We start from the raw sequence: 12,030 nt of genomic DNA, 5'->3' as shown, positions 1-12,030 counted from the left end.
ATTTACTGATAGTCTTCCACAGGTACTCTTGTACATAACAGGTTGTTTTTCTCTTTCTGTTTTAAGATTCCTTGTTTTAATATTTTTATGTTTTATTTATAATACATTTTGGTTTGGTTCTTTTTGGAATTTACATTATTTTGAGTACTCTGAGATTCCTAGATCTGGATGTCTGTTTTTTCCCCAGGTCAGGGATATTTTCAACCATTAGTTCTTGAAATAAGCTTTCACCCATTTCACTTTCTCTTCCCCTCTGAGACTTCTAGAATGCAAATATTGATGTGTTTGTTTGATGGTGTCCCATGAGTCCCTTAAGCTATCTTCACTTTTTCCATTCTTTATTCTTTTGCTCTTCTACAAGGATGAACTGCATTGACCTAGCTTCAATTTCATTGAGTATTTTTCTACTTCATCCAATAAGCTATTGAATCTATGTTGAATTTTTCAGTTTACTATGCATCTATGTGATTCTATTTCTTTTATTTTGCAACTCTTTGCTGAAATTCTCATTTTGTTCATACATTATTTTCCTAACCTTGGGGAATACCTTTATCTTCATAAGTGAACTGGTTATCAGGACAGTCACTTCTCCCTATTTCAGTAAAGTCTATTTCTAGAGTTTTATCTTCTTTTTTTTCGTTGTTTGTTTGCTCTGTTTCTTCATTTTTCTTAACTCTCTGTGTTGGGTTCCATAAATAAATAAAAGAGCCACCTCCTGTAGTCCACAAATGCTATCTTGTGTAGATGTAAGTTATCATCCATCCAGGCCCTACCTCATAGTTATCTCTCAGTCCTTTGTGGTTTCCCAGGAACCTTTGTTCTTCCCAGTAGCTTCTTGAAGTTCATGGCATAAGAAGAACTGTTAGTGACCTGAAATGGAGGATCTCTTTCAAGAACTAGATGCAGGGTGACTGGTACCAGACACTCAGGAAGCATTTTGAAGGAACAGAAATAGATTTATTTTGGAGAAATACTAGACTTGGGTGTTTCTTTCTATATCCTCTGCACTAGTCCTGGGGATGATAATCAGTTAAGAACTATTTTCTTGTGGGCTGCAATCCCTGGCACTCTTGTGGAAGTGCTAATGACCAACAGGGCCAGGCTGACATGGGATGTACCTCTGAGCAGCAATCACAAAAACTTGGGCACCAGGTGTGTGCACAGGCTCCTTCCCAGGAGAGACTGGTGACCTGGAGTGGGAAAGTATGAAAATGTGAAGATGACACTTGCAGACCTCCCTGGTCTCCAGCAGGGCTGGCAATCTGTCTGTAGGTGTGTGTTAAATTAGAAGCCTCACACATGGTCTGCAGCTTTTACAATAAGCAAATAGATCTTTTCCATTGAGATGCTGGAAGTTGGATGTTTCTGAATGCTGTCCCTTTACTAAGACCTGGGAGAAAATCGGGGAGAAATGTCGCTATCCTCCAATCTGTGGGTCTCCTGGATTTAAGTCCAGTTGGATTTCAGAACTCGATGTTTTTGGGTTTCATCCCTCAGACTCTTGAAAGTTGGGACACTGGCTATTGGGTCCAACTTCTTTACTACTCAAAGAGAAGCTGGGAGAACTCAGAACTACACACCAATGGCTCTGATGGTATAGATGCAAAAACTCTTAACAAAATATTAATAAATGTATTTCAACAACACATCAAAAATATCATACATCATGATCAAGAATAATTTATTCCTGAGATGCAAGCATGGTTCAATATATAAAAATGATTAACTTTGATACACTGCATTAATAGAAAGACAAATATCATACGATCATCTGAAAAGAAGTTGAAAAATTATTAACAGAATACAACACTTTCATTATTAAATCAATCAAAAAATTGGATAATAAAGGAACATACCTCAACACAGTAAAAGCCATATATAACAAATGTGCTGAACAACACAAACAACGTGGGAAATGCAAAAAACCAAAATGAAACCCACCTCACACCTTCAGAATGGCATCATCAAGAAGACAAGGGTTGGCACGCGTTGGTGAGGACGTGTAGAAAATAAGCCCTTATATACTCCTTTCGGGAATTTAAATTCTTTTAGCCAGTATTAAAAGTAGTGTAGAGGTTACTCAAAGGGCAGCAATGGGAATGCCTTATGACCCAGCAATTCTGCTTTGGTCTATATATATAGTGGAAATAAAAACAGGATACTAAAAGATATCCACACCCACATGCTTACTGAGCATTATTCACGAGAGCCATGATGCAGAAAAAACTAAAGTGCCTGTCAGTGGATGATGGGTGAAGAACACACAGCAGATACAAACAGTGGAATAAATCTGGAGATCTAATGCTCTGTATAGTAATTATATTCAATATGCTACTATAAACCTCACAGAGTTCTGTCTCATGAGCAAGACCTCAAGAACCCTTACAGACAGACTTGTCACACATTTTTATACATTTTTAAGAAGCAGTTCTTCAGACAGCATGAGGCTACAGATTTATTCACACTGCATTCTCTCCATGGCTGGGTGAAAGCCCTCACATACTTTCCAAGTGGTGCAAAAATTTCACTTCTCTCAATTCTGCCCATGTGGAAGCTCATGAAAGATTTGGTAAAACCTTCAAATACTTCTTCACTTATATACTTTTATTAAATAAAATAACTCATATCACTCATCAAAACTGAGACCCAAAACAACATTAAGAGCAAATGACATGCCAAAGATAGTATGTATTGTAATGACATCTGTTTCGTATAAGCTTATTCAAGTCTAATATCAATCAGGCAAATCAATAGTCAGTGCTATTAAATATGTTATTCTTTTTAACAGACCACGAAGACCAGAAGCTTTATATAACCCGGCCGGAGGTGAGAACCCTGCCTATCCTACTGTCTATTTTCTTCCTTGGTATTTAAGGGCTTCAGGAACATATCAGAATTAAAGTAACTCTAACCATTCTACGCCATCTATTATATCACCCCCTTTAACCATAAACCATTAAAACATAAAATGAAGAACATGGACAATAAGAGAAGATGTATACCAGTTTACCCTATTTATTCTTCTTTTTGGCAATATTGAATATTCAGTAGCTCTGTGATAACAATGAACTCTCACACAAGGCTCCCCTTACTAAACATGAACCGGTGCTGACATATCAGAATATATTTGATAAGATGAACCATTGACTATTTAAAACAAGGTAAATTTTCTGAATTTAATACAGGAAAGAAAGAGAGGTTTGAATGCAAACTCTCAGAAACAACTATTGGCTGTGACATGGAATTTGAAAATATCTCAATCAAAGACCTCCACTGGAAACTAAATGCCAGAAACTAAATCACTAGACTCATAAGTAAATGGCACTGCAGTGTCCACATCCTTTGGTTTATGCAACTTTATGATTCTGTTGGGATATTATATGGTTGGAATTTCCTCCTTCCATAGACTAGAGCTGGTAGACATGAGGATATGAACAAAAATGTATTAGATGGTTAGCACTGAAAGAGGCCTTACACAAATATTAGCTGTCTGAGGCTGCTGATTCCAGGAGGCATAATCAGATCAATTTTATAGCTTTCTTTCTGTCCTAATGCCCAAACCCTATCTCTGTTTACTCCAAATCGGAACAGACACAGAAAAAAACATTAATCACCATCATGTAGTTCCATTAGAATAATTATCAGACAGGGATTTTACACTCCTGGAGCCTGTGCCAGGTTTTTCTCAGGGTTCAGTTTCAGAATCAAGAAGCGGCCAAAAGTTTTTAAACCTTGATGTTTCACAAATACACGTGGACGGATTAATAAAAGATGAGACCATTCCTCGTATAGACTGAAAGTAATGAAGCTCCAAGACTTAAAAATCTTATGTGTGTGTGGATCTGTACCATGTATTGGTACATTTTGGTGTATAACTTATGTCAAATAAAACCTTCTGTGTCTGAAGGCAGTGTGAAATTTGTAATGGTTGATTCATATGTTCAGTATTGCGGGTTAAGATGATTCTGAAGGAATAATATGTTAAAAAATGTCAGAATCAGTGAACTCAGTAATGGCCTCCCTTCTTCTGCAACCTCTTCAAGGCATCTTTGATTTCCTTGTTCCTCAGACTGTAAATCAAGGGATTCAACATGGGAATCACCACTGTGTAGAAGACTGATGTGAATCTGTCAAAAGTAGAAGATCCACCAGAGATGGACATCAAATAGACAAAGCTACTTGAGATATAGAAGAAGGAAACTGCTGTCAGGTGAGAAGCACAGGTGTTGAAAGCCTTGGACCTGCCTTTAGCTGTAGTGATCTTCATGATGGAGATGACAATATAGACGTAGGATATCATGACAACAAGGGCATTTATTATCCCAAAGATCATTGTTAAGATAGCAAGTAGGAGCTTGGCAGAGAAAGTGTCAGAGCAGGACAGGACTAACAGTTGGGGCATGTCACAGAAGAAGTGCTGGATGACATTAGGTCCGCAAAAGTGGAGTTGAAGAATGACATACAGCTGGGATGAAGAAGCAGAGAGTCCAGCCACATAGGATCCCAGCACCATCCCAACACAGAGGGTGGGTGACATGATTGATGAGTAGAGAAGTGGATTACAAATGGCAGCATAGCGGTCATAGGCCATGGCTGTCATGAGACAAGACTCACTCACTCCCATGGTTGCAGAGAAGAAGTACTGAACAGCACAACCCACAACGGTGATAGTATGTTGTTCCAGGAAGAAGTCAGAGAGCATCTTGGGGGCTGTGGAGGTCACATAGCTGATGTCTAGGAAGGACAGGTTGCTGAGGAAGAAGTACATGGGTGTGTGGAGGTGGGAATCCATCCTTATTAAGATGATGAGGCTCAGGTTCCAAGTCAGAGTTGTAACGTAGATCACCAGGAACACAACAAAGAGCACTGTTTTGATTCTGGGAAAATCTGAAAACCCCAAGAGGATGAAGTAGGTGATCTCTGTAATATTTCCTCTCCTAAACATAGCCTTTCTGCTCCTAAGATCAGAAAAGAGACAACACAATTCATTGCTGACTCAAGTCAAATGTGGTAGCATTACAATTCTCACATGTGCCAGCTTTTTCCTCCACTGAGCACCAGAAAAAGGGAAATGCTCACTGTTCTGGTGGAAACACAGCAGCTTTTATCTCACATTATCTAGGAGTACCTGTACAGTGCATCAAGTTCTCAACTAAAACATGAGTTTCCATGAGAATTGAAAGAGGTATTTAAAAATTTGATGAAGAATATTTTAAAGAATAGAAATTCTGTGATTATTATACATTGAAATAAGTGATGAAAATATGTTTTTTTAAAAAATCCTCTTTTTATGCATTATAAAACTTGCTTTCTGATAAGAAAAGCATATGTGGCATCAATCCAGGTTAAATTTGTAAGAGCCCTTCTGTTCTCCATGGTCATACTGAAAAATTCTTAAAATTTTTTCCAGTATCCATAAGAAAAACATTTACTGTACCTCCAAGGGGAAATATGTTGCCTACCTGAGGCAAATAACCTTTGAAGCCAACACCACTCAAAGGGAGAAATAAAATGGGATAAACCTGTTTATTGCTTATAACTTCTGCTCACCCGTGTCTCTCGTGACCCGGGTGCCAGTCCTCACCTAACCACTCCAGTCCAGGTATGTGCTCACTCTCCACACCCGTTGTAATCACCTAGTGATCTTAAGATGGACCACTTCTCTCCACACCCTGGAAACACCTATTGATATGGAAATGCACTAAGGCCGAGCCAGACATTCTGGATATATCGCAATGTTACACACAGTCCACCCTTCCAGAAATCTCACCCCACAATCTATTTGCTCCCCATCATCGGTAACAGCCAGTGTGCTAGAAAACTAGAGCACTGTAACCAGACTAATAACATACAATAACAGCGGCAATAAAAACAAGATAATCCTCAAGGATTCAGCTAGGTTCAAAGCTCTATACAGATTAAGTCCCTGCCTTGACCTTTCCACAGGAGCCAGTAGCTGAACAGGTAGGGAGTTCAGAGTAATCATCACACAGCAGCTGCAGCCAGTAAGTGGGTTATGGACACAGGGACTATAGAAGAAAATAACCTTAAGGGCAATAGGATACATGTTTGAATGACACCAGCCTGGGAAAATCTTGCCCATCAGGAGGATGCATGCAAGAGAGTGGTCCCGTGACAGGACACTGGTAGGATAGGGATCTCGTCCTGGTCTAGTACACCACACATACACCCCCTCCCTGTGAGGGTTACAGATGGGTCACTGTACAGGGCTCTGGGAGGTGTATGCACTGGGCATAATGATAAAACAAAACTTCCCTGTAAAATGCTCTTACCTCCCGGGTGTTTTGGGTGCACTATGTGACCTTTGGGGGTCACTCTGCTGTTACTCCAGGAACACACAGGAGGCCAGCTTCCAGGCCTTTTCACCAAGGTGCCAGAAAGGCCAACCATCGTTGATCCATATGTTGAAATGTCCAGAATCACATCCACTCAACAGTGTCTCTAGGGTTTAGGGCAGTAGGGATGGCAGCAGGATGTTGCTCTGCTGGCCATATCCTGGCTTCAATAACTCCCCTTTAGTTTGCACATACAGTTGTACAGGAGAGGCAGCAATGTGTGTTAGCATGTCCACAGGGCTCAAGGCTCCTTTTTGGGGCTTCTCATTCAAATGACATAGCACTGCCTGTAAGGGCACTGACCAGCACCATAGACTATTGTTGTATGAACTTGGGCGAGACTTTGAAAAACCATTGTACCTCCCTATCAACCCTGCCATTGTATGGTTATATGGTACATTAAACTGTCACTTTATCCCTAACTACTGCACACATTCTTGAAATGCATGTCCACTAAAGTGGGTGCCTTGATCATTCTCAGTGACCTGCAGCCAGCCTTAGGCCGCAGAGATGCTCTAGGCCTCTCTTGGTGGTTTGCTGATCTGCACGATGTGCAGGAAGAGCAATCAACAGTCCAGTAGCTGTGTCCACACAAGTCAGAGCATACATCCCACATAATCTTTTGCCCCACATGGAACAAACACTGATGTAACCATTGGACAACATCAGTGGCAGGCTTTCCTTCTAGCCAACAAACACATCTGGGCCAATGTGTCTCCTTAATCATTCCCTGGGAATGCCAAAGGCAAATGATCAGTCACATCGTATTCAGTAACTGTCTTGGTCTGACAAGAGGCTCATAAGACTTGCCACAACTCTTGCCCTCAAGGGGGCATGTGACCAACCATCCAGTTGGCACAGGACCATGGCAGTAGCCACACAGTCAACCCTGGTAGACGACCCAGCTGTCAGTGCAGACAACTATGGGAGAATGCTCCTGGCTGATCACCAGCCATACTGCCCACACATCACCCCATTGGGTGCTATTCCCCTCTCCATCCTCCATCCATACTGTCTCAGTCTTAGGATGGAAAGACACAGCCCTCCACTTCAGGGGTTGCCTGAGACTGGAGCAATTTGGTTACCAAGCATCTTCAAGTACAGGGCTTTTCCCTCCAGAAGAGGACTCTTGGATACCAATGGCTACTATTATATGCCTAGATAAGCATCAGAATTCTCCATATCAGGGGCTAGTGGAAAGGGTGCTACACTGCTCTAAATATGTGTCCCATTTGGCCATTGTAGGTGTCTGTACCACACCACTCCACAGCCTTTAATTCCAGTCTTGCACCCACCCTGCAATGGGACAGGTAGTTATTACTTTCATCAGAGTTGTTCCGTTGATGGGCTCCATAGCTAGCCAAGTGTGGTACACAGCAGCCAGTTGCTTCTCTATCAAGATGTACTGGGCCTCTGCTCCTTTCCATACTTGTGAACAGAATCCAATAGGTTGGTGTTTCCATTCAAGCCACTGCCAAAGGCCCCATCCACAGCTATATTTGGTTACATGAACATCTAGCTCACAGGGCCTTGATGAGTCCATTACACTCAAGGCCAGTACAGCCTTGATTGCTCACTTAGAAGCAGTAAGAGCAGCTCCACTTGTTTCATCCCGGTCCCACCTGAAGACTTTTTGTACCAACCAGTATAAGGGCTTCAGAATTTGTGCGAAGTGTGGGAGAAACCCTCTCCAGTAGCCCAAAGGTCTCCAAACCTCTTGTAATACTGCCACAGTTGTAGGGGTAGAGAAAGCATGGAACTTTTCTGTGACTGCTTGTGGGATAACTTTGGTTTTACCCAACTATATACACCCTTAAGAAATTTACTATCTAAGAAGGTTCCTTAACCTTGGTGCTGTTCACAGGCCATCCTTTCTCCAGTTACAGCTGTCTAGGAACTCCTCCTTCTAAATCTTCAAGAGAATCAGACATGAGCATAATATTATCAATGTAGTGATACAGCTGCACAGTTTATGCTCTCTTCCATGTGGCCCAGTCCTGGGCTACAAGTCCATGACAAATGGTGGGACTGTGGAGGTATCCCCATGGAAGGAGAGTGAATCCCCACTGCTGTCCTTCCCACATGAAGGAAAACTATTTCTGACTTCCTGTGCTATGTCAATAGAGAAGAAAGCATTATCAAGGTAAACAACATAATGATATGTCCCTATTTCATGACAGTGTGTCCATAAAGGCTGCTATAGAGGGGCAGCAGCATGCAAAGGCGGTTTGACTTTACTCAATTCCCTGTAATCCAAGGTCATATGCCATGAGCTGTCCGGCATTTCCACGGCCACAGTGGGGAATTAAAAGGTCTATGAGGGAACTTTATGAAGCCCCCCTTCTTCAACTCCTGTAGAGTTCCTCCAGTTTCCTTGTGAAACCCAGGCAATGTATACTGCTTACTATTTGTCATCTGTTAAGGTACAGGCAGAGCTGCAGGTGGGTGCTTAGCATGTCCCCACAGAACTGCCTTTACCACATGTTCCCTTAGTCTGAGCTGACCTGCAGTGGTCTGTAACCATAGGCCCTAAAGGATATCCACCCCCAAAATATATTCAGGGATGGGGGAAATGTACAGAGTACACTCCTTTGGGGTTCACACCCTAAATCCAAAGGGATTTGGGCTTTCATCACTCTAATTGCCTTACCCCATAGCCATCTATCACCGCAGGGGCCTCAGGAAAATGCTCTGGTTTCCCCTTAAATCAGAGAATATTCAGCTCCTGTGTCCACCAGCACCAGAGTATATTGTAAATTCATGGGGAACCAATGAATTACTATTTCTACATGTGGCCTCCAGGCCCCACCATGTCCCCCAAGGTGGGAACCTTGACCCCCCCATGCGCAGTCACACCGTAATGCCCAGTCCTCCTCCTGTGGGGAAAAGGGCCCTGGCAAAGCCTGAGTACTGTCCCCCAGCACGTCTTGCAAGGACCCAGGCCGGACATGGGGCATTGCCTCTGGATTCATGTCATGGACATCAGCAGCTGAAACTGATTCTCTGGCTTTAATTGGTGCCACAGTTCTAACAAGATTCCTTTGGGATGTCCATCAAATTTTTCTTTCACTACCCCTGCCTTTATCAAACCAATCAATATCTGTGTCCTTGAGACTTTCACGGGGCGCTTTCCACCTCTCCTTTCAGTCGTAGCCCGAACTCCGTTCCGTGCTCTTATTTTCAACCTTCCCCAGATCTGCTAAAGTACAGCTAACCTCACTTATGGGTTGCGCTACAGGGGTGGGGGGCGGCGGCAAGAATAGTCACTAGGGACCCAAAGAGAGATGGGGAAGCTGTGTGGAGCACCAGATTTATCATTCCTACAGTGAAAAACTCCTCATCAGCGCCCTGGGGGTCCATACTATAGATGATATTTTTCATGCCCAGCTCCCATTGTACCTGCTGGAGCTCTGTATATGTTACCCAGCTAGTGGGTAAGTATGGTAAGTAACCCTGATTAGGCCAAAGTGCCCTGATGGCTGCTGTCAGCCAATCCAGATGTGCCTGATTCCCTGAGATGTGACAGGCAGTTTGCAACCACTGAGATAGAGAAGGATGAGTCATCAGGGAAGCGAGTCTACTCATTTCAGAACCCAACATAACAATGTTTTCCATCCTCAAAACCCAGATATATACAGGCTATGTAGGCAGAGGTTCCGAGGGCTTCTGCCTGTAACAGACACTCACGTCCACCACCTCATCCTGGGTACAGGGGCTGAGCATGCAGTGCTCCACAACCTGGGGAGGGGGCCACTCCTCCCTCTGAGGAGCACACAGTTATTGCATTTTATTTACTTAATAACACCAGGTGGGCCTTCAATACAGGAGGGGCTAGTGCCTTTGGTGGTGTCCTTGGCAACAATTCTGCCCTCATTCCAACCCACTTACCCTCCCCAGGCTCCTGCTGCTTTGATCTGTCTCAACAACTGAGGACATCACTCCTTCCTCCCACACCCCCATGGCCCCCTGCACCACAGGTTCTCCTGCTGCCTCCTCCCTCGCTGATCACGTGTGTTTCAGGAGCACACCTGACTGCCCAATAAGTGTCTCTCTTTCTTAAGGGCGTCCCATAGGTCATCGTCCAGCTCCTCCAAGCAATGCCTCAGTGTGCCTCTATCCTCAATAACATTTCCAATATCTTGAGAAACAAACATCACACAATCCAGCCACCACACAGCCACTGATGGCCTCTAAGCAGTCTTCTATCTCCGTCTCATGGAGGACTAATTCCACAGCTTCTGGTATCTCGACTCTTCCCCATTTCTGGGGAAGGCCCCACCTGTTTAGAAGGTGTTTCCCTCTATACCAGGTCCCCACTAGGGGCTTCCCATGTGGAAGGCCCATAGATGTGGCTTCAGGTGAAGCTGCACCCTCCACAGCTAAGGGGCCTCCCCACCATTCACAATGGGTTCTGCGTCTCTCCCCAACATCTCTAGGGGCAGCCTGCCCAAGTATCACACCCATGAATACACATTACTGTTTCAAAGTTCCTGCCAACTACTACCATGAAAACTCCAGGGGGAATACATGTTCCAAGCCAGGGGGAAATAATCTTTGAAGCCAGAATCAGTAAAAGAGAGAAATGAAGTGGAAGAAACCTGTTTATAGCTTCCAAGCAGCCGTCTAATTGTGCTGGCCCATGTCTCTCATGACCCAGCTGCCCGGCCCCACCAAACCTCTCTGGTCCATATGTGCGCTCACTCTCCACCTCCTCTGAAGTCATCTAGTGATCTGGAAATTAAGTACTTCACTCCACCCCTTGGTAACACCTATTGATATGGAGAGGCACTGAGGCCAAGTGAGAGATTCTGGAATATTGGAATTTTACCCACATTTACTCTTTTAGTAATAATTTCTCAAACTTGTGTAAATGTATTTAGAATCTGATCTCCAAATTGGTCAGGAAATTATATCACAGTTTATAACTCTGATAATATTTTGTTGGGGCACAGCATGTGTGACCAATGAAGTTATAGAATATGTGTACTAGGGAAGCCTTCATAGAAAGTACACAAAAGGGAAGCTGGTATAGCTCACTGTTGACCCCAATATATTATCATTTAGAGTATTTTGATACATAAGGAATAGCACTGGAATGTAGTTAGAGATTAAGACGTTCGAGTTTTCCTTCTGATACCCTCTTGCTCTGTGTACCAGTCCCAATGGCTTAAACACACTAAGATTGACCACTTACAATAAGTGAGAACCATGAGAGATCCAGAACCATCCTGTTCCTGGCAGGCTTACAGGAGAAACTTCATACAAATGCTCAGCACACAGTCTAGTACATAGTAACTGTTTTGATAGGTGTTGGCTATTATTATCATTGATTGCTTACAGATAACCATGAGTGACTGTTGTCCCTATTGATAAGAATGCCAGGAGTACTAGAGCTTTATGGGTCAATCTGGGGAGTTTCCAGAGAGATCATCAGCCTTGCAGGCAGCCTCAGGCATCAGAATCTCGAGGCAGACGTAGATTCTGACCTCGGACAGAAGCACGTCAAATCACCTGAGGCCATGAAGTACAAGCCAGGTAAATGATTTTGTATCAGGCTTCCTTGAGTTTGAGTCTCCTTAGGTCAGCTGACAACCAACATCACGCTATGACGGGCCTTGATGCAGAGAAAGAGTCCAAGTGGGTAATTTCAATGCCCAAGTAATTGATAGGTTTA

At 43.2% G+C, this 12,030-nt stretch overlaps 1 protein-coding gene across 1 annotated transcript; it reads right to left on the bottom strand.

The window, feature by feature from the left end:
• Positions 1-4,006: 4,006 nt before the first annotated feature.
• On the bottom strand, positions 4,007-9,017 carry LOC140847630 (olfactory receptor 5AN1-like). The gene is made up of 2 exons (XM_073228347.1): positions 9,007-9,017; positions 4,007-4,934 (listed from the first exon to the last, which is right to left on the bottom strand). The coding sequence occupies exons 1-2, from the start codon at positions 9,015-9,017 to the stop codon at positions 4,007-4,009; spliced, it is 939 nt and encodes a 312-aa protein (XP_073084448.1).
• Positions 9,018-12,030: the final 3,013 nt, after the last annotated feature.

Source organism: Manis javanica, unplaced genomic scaffold (genome assembly GCF_040802235.1).
Source record: "Manis javanica isolate MJ-LG unplaced genomic scaffold, MJ_LKY HiC_scaffold_25, whole genome shotgun sequence".
Classification (NCBI taxonomy): domain Eukaryota; kingdom Metazoa; phylum Chordata; class Mammalia; order Pholidota; family Manidae; genus Manis; species Manis javanica.
This window is presented reverse-complemented; position numbering and strand designations above follow the sequence as displayed.